This window comes from Schistocerca piceifrons, chromosome X, assembly GCF_021461385.2.
Source record: "Schistocerca piceifrons isolate TAMUIC-IGC-003096 chromosome X, iqSchPice1.1, whole genome shotgun sequence".
Lineage (NCBI taxonomy): Eukaryota > Metazoa > Arthropoda > Insecta > Orthoptera > Acrididae > Schistocerca > Schistocerca piceifrons.
The window spans coordinates 350,935,232-350,954,877 of record NC_060149.1 but is presented as its reverse complement, the minus strand read 5'-3'; the positions used below and the strand labels follow the sequence as shown (position 1 = coordinate 350,954,877).

The 19,646-nt window shown below is 39.8% G+C and overlaps 1 protein-coding gene across 1 annotated transcript in view; it reads left to right on the top strand.

Annotated features, from left to right (window-relative positions):
* The window catches only part of LOC124722882 (cAMP-regulated phosphoprotein 21), a 768,630-nt gene that overhangs the window by 682,492 nt on the left and 66,492 nt on the right, over window positions 1–19,646 (top strand). Inside the window, exon 17 of the mRNA XM_047248019.1 lies at window positions 6,802–7,036. Coding sequence (XP_047103975.1) covers window positions 6,802–7,036 — 235 coding nt within the window. The remainder of the gene's footprint in view (window positions 1–6,801; window positions 7,037–19,646) is intronic.

Here is a 19,646-nt window from a genome sequence, read left to right as displayed (position 1 = left end):
TTTGTTAATATCTTCTTCCTTTGTAATGCACCTGAGTGAGCATGATGCGGGAGGTGAAGAATGTCCAACCCGAAACACACCAGAATGATCATGTGCAGCACAGCACATTCTGTAGTCAACAGAATAACATCATCAATAAAAGTCAACCTGTGGAACAGCACAAAATAATTACAAACAGGATACTGTGCATGAGCAAGAAACCATTCTGGCCACCCACACTGAATATACTGCTGCACATGGCAAAATAAAGGCTCCAAGCCTACCACCTTGGTGAGGCAAGTGCCAGTTGGGAACCCATCCACTGTCTGTTGAGCTTCAACGTCAAGTCAGAAACAAAGAACATCGTCCTGGTTGAAGCATAAGAAGGCTGGAGATGGCATCAACATTAAAGCACTGGGCTGTTTTGTGAAAATTGATCTCTTAATAATAAAGACTGAGGAGGAGAGCCCATGACTGAAGTTGGTGTGCTGTCTTGCCCAGCAGATGTGCTGCAGAGCTACAGAGGGAAATAAAAGGTTTATGGTCCATAACCAGGTGCAACTGCACACCATAAAGAGACACATGAAACTTCTTGAATGCATAAATAATAATGAGGGCCTCTGTCTTGATTTGCAAGTAATTTTCTGTCTTGTGTCTTCAAGGCAAAAGCAATGGGCTGTCCCAAGCCATCTGTATTGCAAAGAGACAGCATGGCCACCATGTCATACTGTGATGCATTGGTAACCATAACGAGATGGTGAACCTACTGATATGTGGCCAGGCACAAGTGGAATGCAGACCATTTTTCAGTTTCCAGTATGCTTGTTCACTGTCAGCTGACCAAACACCTAATGTGACCTTCATGAGCAAATGATAGAGAAGATATCTTACTGTATCTGCCTGCAGCAAGATCTTGTGGTAAATAAGTGACTTGGCCTAAAAATGCCTGGTGCTGCTTCATGTTAGTAGGATGTGGGCAGCCTCAAAAGCTTTACTATGTCTGTTTATCACCTGTTTTGCCCAATGGGAAATGGCATGACTCAGATATTCAATAGAAGGTTGTAAGAAATACAACTTATCCAAATTGCACCCACATCCTGCAAGGTCTGAAACAGAAGCTGAACACTGCGAAGATGGTCCTCAGTGGTGGGATCTGTGACCACAGTACCATCAAGGTTGTTGATATAACAAGGGATTCATTGTTTGAGTTGTTCTAAATAATGATGAATAGTCATGGAGTGCTATCAACTCCAAAAACCAACTGGTTGTATTGGTAGAAGCCATATGGCATACTGACAGCATGAAGCTGACATGTCTCTTCCTCAAGAGGCAGCTGCAAATATGTTTCTGAGAAATCCAGTTTCAAAAAATACTGACCCCAAACAGTTCTGTCTCAAGTTCTTCCAGGTGGGAATGGGGTATCTATTGACCACAGATTGTGAATTGACAGTCACTATGAAATTCCTGCAAAGGTGGAGCTTTCCCATCATTGTGGAGCTTGCCCGTCATTTTCTTAGTAATCACTAATGGCATAGCCCATTGATTAGGTGATATGGGTTCCACGGTGCCCAAAGGTACTAGCCTATGTACTTCTTCTGTTACTTGATCATAAAGTGCCAGGGGCGCAGACCAGGCATTAAGAAAGAGAAAATTAGATTGTACAGAGGGTTTGACAGTGATATGTGCCACATAATCTGTGGCCTTGCCTAGTCCAGGCAAAAGAAGGATGGGAAATTCCTTGCACAGATCATCCATTTCTTGTTAGGGCATGAGGTCTAGCACTAAATGTACTGAATTGGTGGTTGCCCATCACAAGGAATCTCAATGAGTGCACCCCTGCCTTGTATGTCTTCTCTGTCTTAAACTGTCTCGCAATGGAAATTTGTTGCCAGATATAACTCACAAGACATCTGAAAATACTAGTCCATAGCATGAGGGTTAGAAGTGAAAGCCAGAGTTGATTGAGAGTTGCACACCATTACTGTGTGTCTTTCTTTCAATGCTGATGGCGAGAAGCCCAATACTGAAGGCTGGCTGGTCAGTTGCATTGAGCAAAACAAGTGGGGCAGGAAGGTATGGGCCTGTGGAAGTTTGTGCACCACAGTGGAGTGGATGTGGAGCACAGTAGCTGGGCATGCTGTACCACGATAGCTTCTGCATCTAAAGGCATGCAGGAATATGAGTGCGAATTGTGATGTAAGTTGACAGTTGACACATCAGCTCTATCTGATTGGCCTTTGTTGCTTGTGCTATCTTAAGTACATGTTCTAAGGAGTGGTCTCCAAGCAGAAGTGTCCATTGGCAGACTTATTTATCAGGAGCCAACATTATGACAGCTTCACAACCTATTGTGTCCACATAAGATCCCTTAGATTGAGTAACTTAAGTCTTGCAGCTACATAGCCCAAGACCAATAAGATTCATGAGGTTGTTTCATTCATTGATGAAACTTCACTAATGCAGATATCATAGGAGTGTGTTTGCAATAATATGAAATCAGCAAATGACACATTTCATTGAATGACAGAAATGCCGGACCCTGAAGGGAGACTAACTAGTGTAACAAGTAGTACGTTTCAGGGGACATCCATGATGGAAAGATAGCATTAAGAGAGTCGGCATCTGTCATCTTGAAGGCCACAAAGTGTTACCATAGACATTTTTCATAAGGTACCCAGCATTTAACAGCTTTGTCATAGGTGGAGAAAGGTAGCAGATAGGTTGAAAAATTTTGAGGCCACATTAACAGGCCTGTCAACACTCAGTCCAACATGGCCTTGTGTTCCTACTGCAGCATTTCCAACTGCATCTGGATTTCCATTTGCTGCCACATTAACATCCGAAGAGCAATCTCCAAAGACGCACCTGTTGACACTTCAGGTTGACACTGTAGGTGTCAGCCTCTCTGTGATGCTGTTATTACTCTTACATTGTGTCACCACCTGGTGGGCATACCTGTGCTACCAGGTGCCAGTGAGGCTGAACTGAATCATAAAAATATGAGCTGGTACGGCAGCCAATGTGGCACTGGTGCAATAGATGGGGTAATGTAGGGTTATCACAATAGAAATGAATAAAGTCCACTAATAATTTATAGTATTCAACACACTTTAAATGTACTTCATGCAATACAACCAATGTGTCAACAACCCAATTATGAGAGCATTGTCTCCTGGAATGTGTTCTGTTGTGTGAAGTACAGGTAAAGTGTTTTGAATACCACCAATTATTAGTGAAAATATATAAGAACTTCTGCCCGACATCTGAACAATGAGTGATATTACAATGATACTGAAATCTTCTGAAACATAAGAAATAGGTTCCTATTCTGTAGAAACTATTCACATTATGAATTTGTCAATGAGTTAGGAAATCTGTTATGGCTCTAATGGTTCTGGAATAGGATGGACTTCATGTCAGATCATTAGGATCCCTAAGATTTTTATTTCTCAAGGAGTGATGAGCCACTTTATAGTTTTTAGGTGATGATTCCTAGCCTGTATATATTTTACCAATGAACCAGTATCCCTAAGATTTTTATATATCTGAGGACGAAGAGCCATTTTCTAGGTTTTAAGTCAAAATTCCCAGCCTATATTACTTTCATCATGCTTGTTAAGCAGCTTGTTTGCTCTTTAAATGCCTATTAAAAAACAAAAATATTATGTAGGTAGCAAAGACATGCCCAGTGTAGACAGAAAATTATTTATGTACGGGTACCCAGCTTTACAGGAATGGTGTTCAGACTGTGCGCTGCAGAATTTGCATTTTTAGTAGTTTTAGTGTCATGAATTGCTGTTAGTAGCTGGTATTGGTATGCCGACATAGCGTAGAAACACAAGCATCCATGTGCAGTCAACTTGCGTCTGGACAAGGTGAGCAGGGCTTTATCCATAAAGTTGTTTTATCAAATAATAGCAATAGTGTTGCTGCTCTTTGCAAGTATCAGTGCATTAAAGGAATATGGAGAGGTCCTATTTCTGCACTGAGATTGAAGAACATGATTCAGAAGTTTGAATTAACTGGCAATATGCAAATTTCTCCTGGGCAAGGCCAGTGGCCAATTCTGCTACAGATCATTGAAGAAATTACTGTTGCCATGGCTGAGAATGTTGGACACAATGTATGATCTTCAAGCAATGCACAAGCTGTGTCATGAGAGCTGAATATTTCATGGCCCACCACTTGAAGAACACTGCAAACAGTTGCAGAATAGCATCTGTACAAACTTCATTTTACTCATCAGTTTTTGCAAACTGACACAGACACTCAGGTAGGTTTTTCTCCTACATTTATTTTAAGGGTTCAAGTTAATGACATGTGACCTTGGAATGTTTTGTGGATTGTTGAAGCACACTTTACTCTCGCTGGGATAGCAAACACACAATTGTCACATTGTGGATCGCCACCACCAACTAATGTTCATGAATGAACACGTCACTGTTTGGAGTGGCTTCATGACACAGTTCATGATTGATCCATTTTTCTTGGAGGAACTTTGTCCCCAAGGTCAAAGGACATGTAGCATGAATGGCAGACCCCACTGTAATGTGCTTCATCCACATATGATCCCTGCTTTTTTGGAGAGACATGATTTGGACTCAGCTGTTTTGATGCATGATGAAGCTTCATCTCACATTACTTGTGAAGTCACTTGGTTACTCAGTAGCTTATCAGGAGAAAATTAAATCATTGGTCAATCATTACAAACTCCATGGCCACCAAGATCACCAAACATGAACTCACATGATTTCTGGGTGTAGGGTTACCTCAAGGACAGGGTTTATTAATAGGCTAATAACACATGTTGGAGGTTGAAGATGAACATCCCACCTGATATGTTTCAGGTTCTTGTCCTTTGAAATTCCTCTTGTCCTTACAGTTTCAAACTGTGCCATCCAGGTAAAAGTAGACACATATAAAATACATCTTTTCACACTGCTTGTTGCATTTGGCATCTTGGCTGAACCCTTGAACTGTTTTATCAAATTCTGATTATCATTTCTGAAATACACTAATGGACACCTGATGTGTAACTGAGTCACTGGTGTTTTTGTAGATATTAGTCTCCTGATTAGGACAACCTCAGGAACAGCTTAAGGCCTCTTTTCAAGTTCATAGCATAGTTGGAATCATAGCACCTCCACCAAACTATGCTGTATAGTCACCAGATTTATGTACCAAATATGAGAATTGGGTCATCAGTAAAATTTGACCAGTAACACTGAAAGTATTTTATGTAAATAAAGCATAAAAGATACACATAGTTAAATAGGATCCTGAAGCAAGAGCACTACTTTCTATACACAATATTCAAAGTTCTATAATTATACAGACATTTGATCAATGTGAAGTTTCTAGATCTTTTAGAACTCTCAGATACTAGATTATAAATATTACCAGGGAATTTGAATTGAACCAGGGTCCTGAATGTAACCAGTCACTAATTACAACCACTATAATATGCTGGATAATGTTTAGACTGCTGAAATTTTAATTCATCTTCTTCAAGAATGTTTATTTTTATTTATTTATTTCAAAACAAGGGAGTTAGATATTTATTTGCATTATCTATAGCTCATAATTCCACATTTACTATGATGCTCTGTGTACTTCAGTGCACAGGGCCCAAGCCATCTCACCCTGAAACTGCCACCTGACTTTTGAGTACCATTATACTGAAGTAAGCAGTACACATGTTTAGAAGAAAGAACTAAATCTGCAGTTTTTGAAAACTGCCTTCATATATTGTTCATGCTATGGAGTACAGCAACACAAAAAATCTTAGCATCCAATTTTGTCAGTTGTGACTGTGTTCTAAAGGAACCAACCAATATTAAACTGGTGTGAGACCATATGAACAGGGTGTCAGGATTTTTTTAATGTTATGTCAGAACTGACTCTCTCCCTTTTGAAAAATTAAAGGGACCAAGTGAGCATTAGAAATTACTCTGAATTACTATTGATAACATATTAGTGGTAGTTATCTCTGGTTGATGGGTAGCTACAGTATCGTGCATTATAGTTTGTCCTCCTGTCTTATACTGTTTATGCCAGGGGCTCAGCCCCATGTGCTGTGGCTTTAAGCAAAAGCAGATGGTGTTGTATTGTCTGCCTTGAGAATGACATAAATCATCTGAGTTTACAGTCACTTGTGAAGATTTCCCCATCTCTTAGAGCATCAACTTTGAAGCATGTGTTTCAGGCCTCATGAACTCTGAAGAGTAGCATTATATTAGAATGTGATCCATTGTTTGTTCCATTGATCCATTAGGTGGGACTCCCTTTGGAAGTAAAACATGTCAGAAAAAACTAACAGAATACACATTTTACACTATTATTCTTGTGTTTTAGATTTAATGTTCCTTCCATCTAAATGAAGTGATCCTTGCGAACTAGAAAAGGTCAAAAATATTGGAGCACATAATCATTACTCAAGCAAGTGCAATAAATCTGTACAAAGTATATATTCTGGCAATTTATGTTAAATATCATCAAATAAATTTTGTTCATGCACCTTGTTTCATTGGTTACATTACACAAATAAATATCCCATACCCATAAATTCATTAATCAAATGCTGTGATTAATAAAGGAAAACCTTCTTTGACTGGTAACTGAAATGACTTACCATACAGAATAGAGGAATATACAGCATTTTTTAACTGTAAAGAATATGTTATTAAGTAAATAAAATAACTGGAGTATACATTAGGTGTTTTGATTGCTATAAATTCACAAGACATTGTCAGTGTCTAAAACTTTACTCATGAAGCTTTAGAAAATAGCTCTAAAGACGGTTATAAAGCAATTCTGTTACAGCCAGCAGCCCAGGCAGTGTCAAGTATGCCACTGTTTTACATACCGTCTTCCCCAGCAAGTAACATAATAAGTTCATCACTGCCACATCATGGGACCTTGGCAACATCTGGCAATGGCTCTCATCGATTCATGGCTTATCCTGCTGTTCAGCCATTTACATCTAACCATCAACAATCAACAATCTCCAGTTTGAATGCTACGGGACCAACAGCAGATAGTTCTCAGACATCTACAGGTAAGTGTTAAGCATGCAATGTAGAGTTATAAGATTTGTACCACAACTGGATATCCCTCTAAAAAAAGTAAAACTTTTACATGACTGAAGCAGGTCTGTGCTTCAAATTAATGAAAGATTGTCTTTAGCATTTAAAGAATTAAATTAAGAAGTCTATTGAAGATAAGATGGTTATGGACACATTTACAAACTGGTTAGAAGACTTCAGCAGGGAATCAGATGATATGAAATTGTTAACATTTACTAATAATTAGCTGAATGCCTCCAATTACAAAAATAAAATGTCTACAATCACTGGGTCATTATGCTCAGTCTAACGCACTGTTTCTCAAAGAACACGAATGGAAATTTTTCTTGTCTTTTAATTTCAAGGAAATAAGATGTAGCTGTATCTAATAAAAATATCTGTAAAGAAATACCTAAATATAAGCTCCATCATCAAATAAAAATAAAGAGCAGTTATATATGATATTTCAGTACCTGTGATATTTGTAATTATGATGCAATGTTCCTTCAGATATGCATGCGTGTCTGTTGTGACTCGCCGATAATTCAAAGGGCCACCACTTATTACGCACGTCCTCTATGTGCAGCACTGTCTGCCAGCCATGCAGCAGCTGCGCCACCTAAGTGGCCAGCCGAGCAGCGGCCACTAGACTGGGACTCAGTGCTCATTCGAATGCTAACGTGTACACATGTCTTGCTTGTCAACTTACTCTGTGACTTATATGTGTTGTGTCGTTCTGAAATATATGTGTTAAACTTGACGTTATAACAATTGGTGACGAGGTAGTGGATTTTTCCTTTTCACCGTTGACCCACAGGGTTCCACGGCTACTGTCAAGCAACTATTGCAAAATCTCCTTGAACAGCAAATGCTTCTAAAAGTGGCGATTTGCGATTTCATCGCGGTATTAAATGCGGGGCGTTTCTCGTCGTTGGCTATACCTCCTTTTCCTCCTTACGACAAGATGGCAGAAGACTGGTCTGATTATGAAAAACGTCTTCGACAGCACTTCTTGGCATTTCATGTCATGGACGAACAACCATGTAAGTCTCTGTTCCTTTCCTGGATTTCACCTCAAATGTGTCGGTTGTTGTCGCAATTGGCTCCTTTGAAGGATCCTGCGTCTTTGTCCTTTGCTGAAAATGTGCTCACTTCTGTCTGTCTATTTTCAAAAGCAAATGCATGTGGTAGTCTCTCATGTTGCCTTTTATCGTTGTCAAAAACAGCCACATCAGTCCTATCGCACCTGGGCTGCTGAACTTCACGGCCTCAGTTGAAAGTGTCAATTTGTTACTGACGTTCACAAAGAATCCTATGCCGATTCCATGGTACAGGATGCTATTATCTGGTCGACACCCGACAAAGACGTTCAGCAACGTGCCTTTCAGTTGGCAAATCCAACACTAGATGAAGTTCTCTCCATTGCGCAGTCTTTTGAAATTTCTCGCGCCGCTGGGGCGCAAATAGAGGCATGGGGTGATGTCGGGGAAATACAACCTCTGTGCGCTGTTGACGACACGTGCGGCACGTCCCCGCCGGCCGATGTGGCCGCAGTGCACTCCCACGTGCAGCCTCGGCCTAGCCGTAAACAACCCGATAAGAAACTGCAGCAAAACCCCCGGCAACTTCCTTCATGTCCGTGGTGCTTTACGAAACATTCACACGAGGATTGTCCTCAACATTGGGCTGTGTGTCACAATTGCAAAAAGAAAGGTCATGTGTCTTCCATTTGCAAATCCGAGCGCATACATGATGTTCATGAACATGACGCTGATTCTGATTCTGTGTTGTCTGTCAATTGCACTTCTTCCCTTTTAGGGAAGTTATTCCTCACTGTCCAAATCCTTGGTTGAGATGATCGCATGCAAGTGGATACTGGTTCTGCTGCCACTATAATTAATTCTCAGACGTATCTTCAGTTGGGTTCTCCACTCCTGTCACCTGTCACTTGGCAATTACAGATGTACAATAAACAGAAGATTTCTCTCTTGGGACAGTTTAATGCTGAGGTATCTTACAAATCCATTGTTCGCACTGTTCCCATATTTGTGGTCGACCAGAGTAACGCAGAGAATCTTTTTGGTTTTGATGCCTTTGGTGTTTTTGGGTTCTCCATAGATGACTCTGTCAATATTGTCTCTGATGCTATTCCTTATGCTCAACTGGATTCCTTGTCGACGACATTTTTGTCCCTTTTTTCTCCTGGGTTAGGCCATGCAAATGACTTTGAAGCTCATATCACGCTCAAACCCACTGCTCGGCCTAAGTTTTTTCGGGCTCGGCCCATTCCTGTGGCCCTTCATGATCGGGTAAAATGGGAGTTGGATCTCTCTCACTACTTCAGGGGTCTTACTTCCTGTCACTTCCAGTGAGTGGTCCTCTCCTGTCGTTGTCGTTGTTAAGCCAAATGGTGATATTCGTCTCTGTGGCAATTTCAAAGCCACTGTAAATGCTCAATGCCTCATCGACACTTACCCTATGCCCCGCCCTGAAGAACTGTTCACTAAAGTTGCTGGAGGCCAGTATTTTTCTAAAATTGACCTGTCAGAAGCTCATCATCAACTTCCTCTTGATGCTGCTTCCCGGCAGTTTCTTGGTCCTTAACACGCCTTTCGGCCTCTATCAATACCAACGCTTGCCATTCGGGGTTGCTAGCACCCCTGCTCTCTTTCAGTGATTCTTGGAACAAAACATTGTTGTCACTGGCTCCACCACTGAAGAACATCTTCAAAATCTCCGCACACTTTTTCATGTCTTACAGACTGCTGGTCTTAAGTGTAATCTTCAGAAATCACAATTTTTTCGGGCATCTATCATGTACTTGGGGTTTCAACTCTCTCGGGATGGTATTCGTCCACTTCAGCAAACTGTCGCTGCGATCGATGCCCTTCCTTGCCCTACATCTGTTAAGGAACTGCAGGCCTTCTTGGGGAAAATAGCATACTATCACCAGTTTTTACTGTCTGCGGCTTCCATGGCTCAGCCGTTGCATCGCCTGTTGCATAAGAACATGCCTTTTCACTGGTCCGCATCATGCGAAGCAGCTTTCCAGAAACTGAAGACTATGCTGAAACAGGCCCCATGCCTGTCTACTTATCGACCTGGCCAACATCTTGTTCTTGCCACAGACGCCTCTCAATATGGGTTCGGTGCAGTCCTTGCGCACCGTTTTTCTGACAGTTCGGAACAACCCATTGCTTATGCCTCCAAAACGCTCACGGATGCCCAACAAAAGTATTCTCGAATTGAGAAAGAAGCTTTGGCCATTATTTATGCTCTTCATAAGTTTGGTGTTTTTCTCTATGGCTCAAAATTTCATCTTGTTACGGATCACAAACCACTTGTTTCCCTGTTCCATCCATCAACGTCACTTCCCGACAAGGCTGCACACCGCCTCCAGCGTTGGGCTCTTTACTTGTCTCGTTTCAATTAGAAGATTCATTTCCGGCCAACGGCTCAACATGCAAATGCTGATGCTCTGTCTCGCCTTCCCATGGGTCCTGATCAGGCATTCGATAGGGATGAACTTTTGTGTTTCCACCTGGATGTTGCCGAGCAGTGCGTTGTGGACAGGTTCCCCATCACTGAGCTCTTACATGGCCGACAGCCCCGCACACTACTTCATCTTCTGCGGCCTTCCACCTCACGGCCGTGGGTGCCTTCACTTGGCCGGTTCACCGCCGATGACCTCGTCTGGGTACGGGGATATGGCAGGCAGCCAAAATGGAGCCCGGGCCGCATCTTAAGACACCGTGGCAGATGCCTATATGAAATCCAGATGGACACAGGTGTTGCAGTGCGTCATTCAGACCAGCTTCGGCTTCGTGTGCCAGCAACGCCTGTTCCGAATGCTGCTACACCACCTTTGGCTCTACCTGACGCTCGGGATCTTGGACTCTCTCAATACTCACAACGCAGCCCTCTCCTCAACGTCATCGCGATGCCAGCACAAGAACGGACACCACCAAGAGACGTGCCCATGCAGGAACTGGATGACCATCCTCTGTCAGAGCAAATCTACTCGCCTCCTCCTACAATGGACGCCAACACATCGCCCATGTCTCCTGTCATATCAACTGGACTTGCCGCAACGGGCAGATTGGTGCATGGGGCTCCAGCAGATTCGACCCCTATGTCTCCTGTCATCTTGACCCGTTATCATCGGGGACACTTACGTCCATACGGGAAGCCTCCTCCTCGAGACTTTACGGCGAGTCACACAATGCCTATTGACGTTAGACATCTCCAGGACACCTCCATCAAGACCAGTGCAACAATTTAAAAGGGGGGAAAAGTGTTGTGACTCGCCGATCATTCAAAGCGCCGCCACGCAATTAAGCGCGTCCTCTATGTGCAGCACTGTCTGCCAGCCATGCAGCAGCTGCGCCACCTAAGCGGCCAGCCGAGCAGTGGCCTCTAGACTGGGACTCAGTGCTCATTCGAATGCTAACGTGTACACATGTCTTGCTTGTCAGCTTACTCTGTGACTTATATGTGTTGTGTCGTTCTGAAATATATGTGTTAAACTTGACGTTATAACAGTGTCTGAAGGTAGGGGCACTGTGGTGACTACAGCCATTATGAAATACACAAAATGTATTCACAATCGCAAAAATGGACAATCATCAGTTTTATAATGGAATGATAACAAAAAAAATGACCAGGACTGGAATCCAAATCTCCTGAGTATTGCGAGTGGTTGTCCCAGATAGCACAGTAAGCCAGTTTCAAACTTGTTTCCAGATGTAAAGTTCAAGTATATAAGCTTGATCAAAGCTGGAATATTCAAGCCTGTTAGTTGGATTCAAGCTTGAAACAAACATCAAAGTTGGCAGAGTTCAAGCTACATTTCAAGCTTGACTTATCAAGTTTGGCTCCAGCTGTATCTACACACGTGGAATACGGCCTGGTATTTACAGCTTGTTTTAAGCTATATAATTATTAATCTGAATTCATTGAACCTAATTAATTAAATAAATATCAGAATGGAAATGGTGTGAAAAAAATTATCAAGACATGTATGTTTAAAAATTTTTATTTTCAAAGTGTTTAAAATTGTTTTATTTTAAAATTTAATTATTCTGAAGCCCCTCCGGCCCCAGCACACAGACCAGAGCAGGATCAAATATCGCTGACTTCTGCTGGTATAATGATCCTGTAACAGGTAAAAGAAAATGTTAGCCATACCTAAACATAAAAAATGTAAAAAGTTGAAACTGATCAACCTAAATATAATTTATGCCGCAGATTAGCAAAATAACTTCAAACTCACTGATGTAGTAAGAATCATTAACTAGTATAAACGTCACTGAGTAAGCAGTTGCTTCTGGTGACGTCATTCCAAAGGGTTTTTAAAGTAATTTGAAATAACTTTTTGTTTGAAATTTTGAAAGTAAAGATGACATTTGGGTAATTTTAAGATGACTTCATGAAGAAGCCACACATCACTATTTCTAACAGTTTCAGGGCCATTTAATCTGAATTATAAAGAAACAATTACTTGAAATCATATACACCTCATAATGTAAGCTTATAAGGAAACTACCGTTTAGAAAAATGTAGACTGTTTATTCTATCCACAATTATATTTTGGTGAGTAAAACTGAATCAAAATGAAATAAAAGATGAAATTGAAATGAATTTAAGAAATTACCAGTTCAGTGGAACTGAAATGTAAAAGAACAAAAAATATTCTCCTTGTCATATTTTAATATTGTCTTTTATTAGATTTCAGCCACATTACAAATAACAATAAAAGTAAGAAGTACCAGTAGACCTTGCAGTATTATTTCACCTAGGGAACAACAAAATTATGAGCGATTGAAGACCAGTCAAAGCTACGTAAATAAAAAATACTGACACCTATGTAGTGACTGGTTCTTGATGCACTTTTCCCGTTCACCATGTCATTACTATTTGTATTAGCAAAGAAACTTTCCACACTTCATGATTATTCATTCATGGTGTGACACACGTGAGTATTTACAAGTAAACAAATGCAATAGGGCGATATACATAAAAAGACGAGATTATAAAAAGGTAAAATAACATTAAGTTTTAATTTATTAGTGCCACGTACTAGAGAGCTAGTTTAAAATGACCTCTTTTTGCTGAACAATTTATAATATGTTTTCTTAGCTGGTAATCCATTTCACTTTCATCCAGGTTCAATTTTTCTACTTAAAAGAATATGATATTTCTTTACGTTACGTAATAATATTTAACATTTGTAATATGAGAAAAAATGCACCAGCGTACCTGTAATACACTATATATCATCTTCAGACCCAGTGTAGCAGTAAGGCATGGGACGCCACACATTTTCTGAACTATTTTCCAGTATAAAACAAACTTCACAACAGTCAACAATCATTAATGCACGTCACAAAAATAAAATGGCCATAGACCTAGCAGAGTCAGTGCAACTGCAAGGCTTACAAACGCTTGTGGCGCTTCCCGTGGACATCTATGGAAGCTATGCTGCGCGCGCATCTGCTGTACAGCCTCCCAGAGAAATTACAGTTTATTTCAAGCTTGGGAAAATTATTTTAATTCAAGCTAAATTTTTACAGGTTGATGTAAACTGTTTAACAGGTGATTTTTCAATCTAGAATTTTCAACTGAACCTAAACTCGATATCCACCTTGAAATAAGCTGTGTAACAGGTTGATTTTTCAATCTTGAATTTTCAACTGAACCTAAACTCAATATTCACCTTGAAATAAGCTTGAGTGCTAGCTGGGGTCTTACTATTAGGCTATCTGACCATGAGTCACAGCCAGACTCCAACTTCCATATGTCATCAGACATGTATCTACAGCCTGTACTTGTACATCCATTGTGTATATTCTCATCTGGGGGAGACATTTTACTTGAAAGACGTTTGTCTGGTGTCAGCAGATAAATACAATATTGCAGTGCCAGTGTTATTCCGAATTATGATACAATGTTTCTTCAAACATGCATGCGTAGTTTCTGCAATAAAGAGCACCTCACCTTCTCCAGCCACTGCAATTTGTTGTAGGTCTCCTGATACATATTCCCAAGTGTTGTTTTTGATGAGTGGTGCTATTATTATAATGATTATGTATTGAGCATCTATGTTATTATATACAGTGATACGGGATTTGTCATGGGTTAATACAGATAAAATTAATAAAAGCATCTTATGAAATAGTGTCTGTGGATGAATCTTAAATCAAATACACAAACCAAATGATATAAATTTAAAACAATACATTTAAGTAATTAAATACAAAGACAGATAGATAGATAGATAGATAGATAGAGAGACAGAGAGAGAGAGAGAGAGAGAGAGAGAGAGAGAGAGAGAGAGAGAGAGAGAGAGAGTAATAATAATGGATAGAAACAAGAAACAATTAATTTAATACTCTATACTGGCACATTAATTAATTTTTTTTATGTGTACCAGTGGTGGATCATAGGCCTAAATTCTGGGAAGGCCAGGAAACATTGGAAAATCTCCTTTTCTTCCCTTTTAATGCACTGATACCTAACATTCCTAACCATCACTACTATTACTGTCACTACTAGGATGATGATAACTACCAACACCACCACCATCACCATTACTACTATTATTACTGATAATAATAATAATAATAATAACAATAATAAATCAAGTAGATCCTAAACTGATACAGTTCCTAAACACAGTAATGAAAAATTGGAAAACCACACTTAATATCCAAACAAATTCAAATAATATCACACCACAGCCAATACAGATTAAGCGTGGAAGCAAGGAGACTCATTAAGTACTTTCTGGTTCTGCCTTGCTCTGAACCCACTATCCAACATGCTAAATAATACAAATTATGGATACAATATTACTGGAACATACCCACACAAAATCACACATTTGCTATACATGGATGATCTAAAACTACTGGCAGCAACAAATCAACAACTCAACCAATTACTAAAGATATCAGAAGTATTCAGCAATGATATAAATATGGCTTTTGGGACAGACAAATGTAAGTAAAATAGCATAGTCAAGGGAAAACACACTAAACAAGAAGATTACATATTGGATAACCACAGCGACTGCATAGAAGCGATGGAAAAAACAGATGCCTATAAATATCTAGGATACAGACAAACAATAGGAGTAGATAATACAAATATTAAAGAAGAACTAAAAGAAAAATATAGACAAAGACTAACAAAAATACTGAAAACAGAATTGACAGCAAGAAACAAGACAAAACTATAAATACTTATGTTATACCAATGTTGACCTACTCATTTGGAGTAGTGAAATGGAGTAACACAGACTTAGAAGCACTCAATACACTTACATGATCACAATGCCACAAATATAGAATACATCACATACATTCAGCAACTGAAAGATTCACATTAAGCAGAAAGGAAGGAGGAAGGGGATTTATCGACATAAAAAACCTACATTATGGAGAGGTAGACAATTTAAGAAAATTCTTTATAGAATGAGCAGAAACTAGCAAAATACACAAAGCAATCACTCATATAAATACATTGGCTACACCACTGCAATTTCATAACCACTTCTACAGCCCTTTAGATCACATAACATCAACAGATACGAAGAAAGTGAATTGGAGGGGGCGGGCACTACATGGCAAGCACCCGTATCATCTAACACAGCCACACATCGATCAAGACGCATCCAACACATGGCTAAAAAAAGGCAATATATACAGTGAGATGGAAGGATTCATGATTGCAATACAGGATCAAACAATAAACACCGGATATTACAGCAAGCATATTATTAAAGATCCCAATACCACAACGGATAAATGCAGACTTTGCAAACAACAAATAGAAACAGTAAATCACATCACAAGCGGATGTGCAATACTAGCAAATACAGAATACCCCAGAAGACATGACAATGTAGCAAAAATAATACATCAACAGCTTGCCTTACAACATAAACTTATAAAACAACATGTTCCCACATACAAGTATGCACCACAAAATGTACTGGAGAATGATGAATACAAATTATACTGGAACAGAACCATTATAACAGATAAAACAACACCACATAACAAACCTGACATAATACTCACCAATAAAAAGAAGAAATTAACACAACTAATCAAAATATCCATACCCAATACAACAAATATACAGAAGAAAATAGGTGAAAGAATTGAAAAATACATCCAACTGGCTGAGGAAGTCAAGGACATGTGGCATCAGGATAAAGTTGACAGTATACCAATTATACTTTCAACTACAGGAGTCATACCACGCAATATCCACCAGTACATCAATGCAATACAGCTACATCCAAACTTATATATACAACTACAGAAATCTGTAATTATTGATACATTTTCAATTACCCGAAAGTTCCTAAATGCAATGTAACATATAGCGTACAGTTAAAAGGAAGTCACGCTTCATCAAAGTCTGCGTCACTTTCCATTTTTAACCAGAAATAACGTCTGAGAAAAGGATAATAATAATAATAATAATAATAATAATAATAATAATAATAATAATGACAATCTTATCTACTAATGAACTGGTGGATTGGGTGTTTTAGCATTGTCACTTTTGTAAAGCAAGTTAACTTGACGATCCATCTTTTTTTTAATTTTTTGATGACATCATCATACCATGTGTCTCAGCTTTCAAGTATTCACAGTACAGGTTTTTCAGTTGAGGTATAAGTAAGAGCTGACAAGCAACCCTGGGCCATACTGTTCCTCAAATATGTTTTTACATGTTTAAGACATGAAAAACTCCTTTCCACTCTAATACTTGTAGCAGTACTAATGGTAGCAGTTAGACAAAATCGTTTGAAAGCTTCTGGAAGAATTTGGTCCATTTCAGCCTCAGTCATTCTTTTGATTAAATTTCACAAACTGATAGAATGAAATGTTTATTTATGCTGGGAAAAAAGTACAGTCTCCAGTTCTACATGCAAGTGCGAGTGAGTGAAGGATGCACCATACATTTGTAATAATTAATACATACTGTCTACAGGGAAATACTGAGCATAACTGGTGAACTGATTAGTATCACCTCATTTAAGGAAGCACAGTTTTTCACAATGTGAAAATCTTCTTTCTAGTTGTGTTACAATATTATCCACTACTTCGAAGCACACCTGTTTGTATTTTGACTTTAGTGGATTGACGATGTGTTCATCCATCATTTCAGCTCTTTTCATGTAAGCTTGAGTTTTTGAATTAGTCAAGAATTACATGTAATTTAAAAAACTGATCATTTTATTTTCATTTCTAAAGTTTTTCATGTGAGCTCTGCATCCTGAGACAGGATTTTTGCAAAAATATGCATCACTTCTTTTTTCTGAAGAATGTTGGAAAGCAGTTCACTCTTTAAAAATATGCTTTGAAAAACAGGGAGAATAAAACTGTAGCCAAAGTCTAGGAGGCTATTTTTGAAACCAGGGGCTTCTCTTGTAGTCCCTGCATTTGAGCCTGGACTGTCAATTATTTAATTTAAAATCTCAGTAATCTCCAGATGGTTTTCGAGAATGGTAGATATTATTCTGGCATTATAGTTCCATCTCGATTCACTGCTCAAAGGAATATGTTTACCAAGAATACTGTCTAGAATTGCTGTGCATTTGGAATAGCAGTGTAAGAAAACAGGAATACCATGAAGTGTATAGAAAAAAATCCTTACTGGTTTTATACTTAACAGGCCTTAGCTTGCAGGCCATTTAATTCTTCAGACAGAAGCACTATCATAGGTTTGGGCCACCCGTTTGTTCTTCATATCATAATTCTGGAGCACACCACACAGCACAGTGAATAATGCAGCAGCAGTTCTACACACAACAAAGAAAGTTTTGCATCACTTTGGTTCCAAGAGTTCTGGAACCTGTACAGAAAATTGGAATAGAGATCAACATAAACATCATTTCTGCCCTTTTTTATTGGTCATGAAAACCACACATTGTTGTACCACCATACAGCGAGACCTTCAGAGGTGGTGGTCCAGATTTCTGTACACACCGGTACCTCAAATAGCCAGTAGCACATCCTCTTGCATTGATGCATGCCTATATTCATCATGGCATACTATCCACAAGTTCAGCAAGGCACTGCTGGTCCAGATTGTACCACTCCTCAATGGCAATTCAGCATAAATCCCTCAGAGTGGGTCACGTCCTCCATAAACAGCCTTTTTCAATCTATTGCATAAATGTTTTATAGGGTTCATGTCTGGCAAACCTGCTGGCCACTCAAGTGGAGTGATGTCATTATCCTGAAGGAAATCATTCATGAGATGTGCATTATGGGGGCGTGAATTGCTGCCCATGAAGATGAATGCTTCGCCAATATGCTGCCAATGTGGTTGCACTGTCAGTTGGAGGATGGCGTTCACGTATCGTACAGCCTTTACTGCACCTTCCACACGTCGGCCCCACATAATTCCACCCCAAAACATTAGGGAAACTCCACCTTGTTGCACTCACTGGATATTGTGTTGAAGGCATTCAGCCTGACCGGGTTGCCTCCAAACACATTTGGAAGATTGTCTGGTTGAAAGCGTGTGCGACACTCAGTGATGAAGAGAATGTGAAGCCAATCCTTAGCAGTCCATTTGGCATGTTGTTGGACCCATCTCTACCATGCCGAATGGTGTCATGGTTGCAAAGATGGACCTCGACATAGACGTCAGGAGTGAAGTTGTGCATCATGCAGCCTAGTGCACACAGTTTGAGTCGGAACACTACGACCTGTGGCTGCACGAAAAGCATTATTCAACATGGTGGCATTGCTGTCAGGGTTCCTCTGACCCATAATCCATAGGCAGAGGTGACCCACTGCAGTAGTAGCCCTTGGCCAGCCTGAGCGAGGCATGTCATTGACAGTTCCTGTCTCTCTGTATCTCCTCCATGTCCGAACAACATCGCTTTGGTTCACTCTGAGACACCTGGACACTTCCCTTCTTCAGAGCCCTTCCAGGCACAAAGTAACAATGTGGACGCAATTGAACCGCGGTATTGACCATCTAGGCATGGTTGTACTACAGACAACATGAGCAGTGTACCTCCTTCCTGATGGAAAGACTGGAACTAATAGGCGCTGCTCATGCATGGTTGTTTACATCTTTGGGCAGGTTTAGTGACATATCTGAACAGTCAAAGGGACTGTGTCTGTGATACAATATCCACAGTCAATGTCTTTCTTGAGGAGTTCTGGAAACTGTGGTGATGCCAAACTTTTTTTGATGTGTGTATTTCAGATAACTTGAACAAAACAACACAGTTCACATAAGCTATGTGCTGAGTTTAGCATTCATTGGGAAGCAAAATGGTGGATGCACCAGCCTGTCTTTCTAGGAGCTCTAGCCTTCCGGGCCAAATACATACAGATTTGAAAACACATTGTTCTGCATAGTTTTTGAAATTTCCAGAAATAGCCCATTTTCCTCCAGTGTACTTTTAAATCACTTCTTTTTAGTACAACTTTAAAAATGGCTCTGAAATTTCTGGAATTTAGGGAATCTTCTGTCTCATCATGACTACTGAAAGCTAGCTCCTATTTACACAAAGTGACGTCAGTCAGAATTTTATAATGTCTCTGTTAGCTTTCATCTCATTGT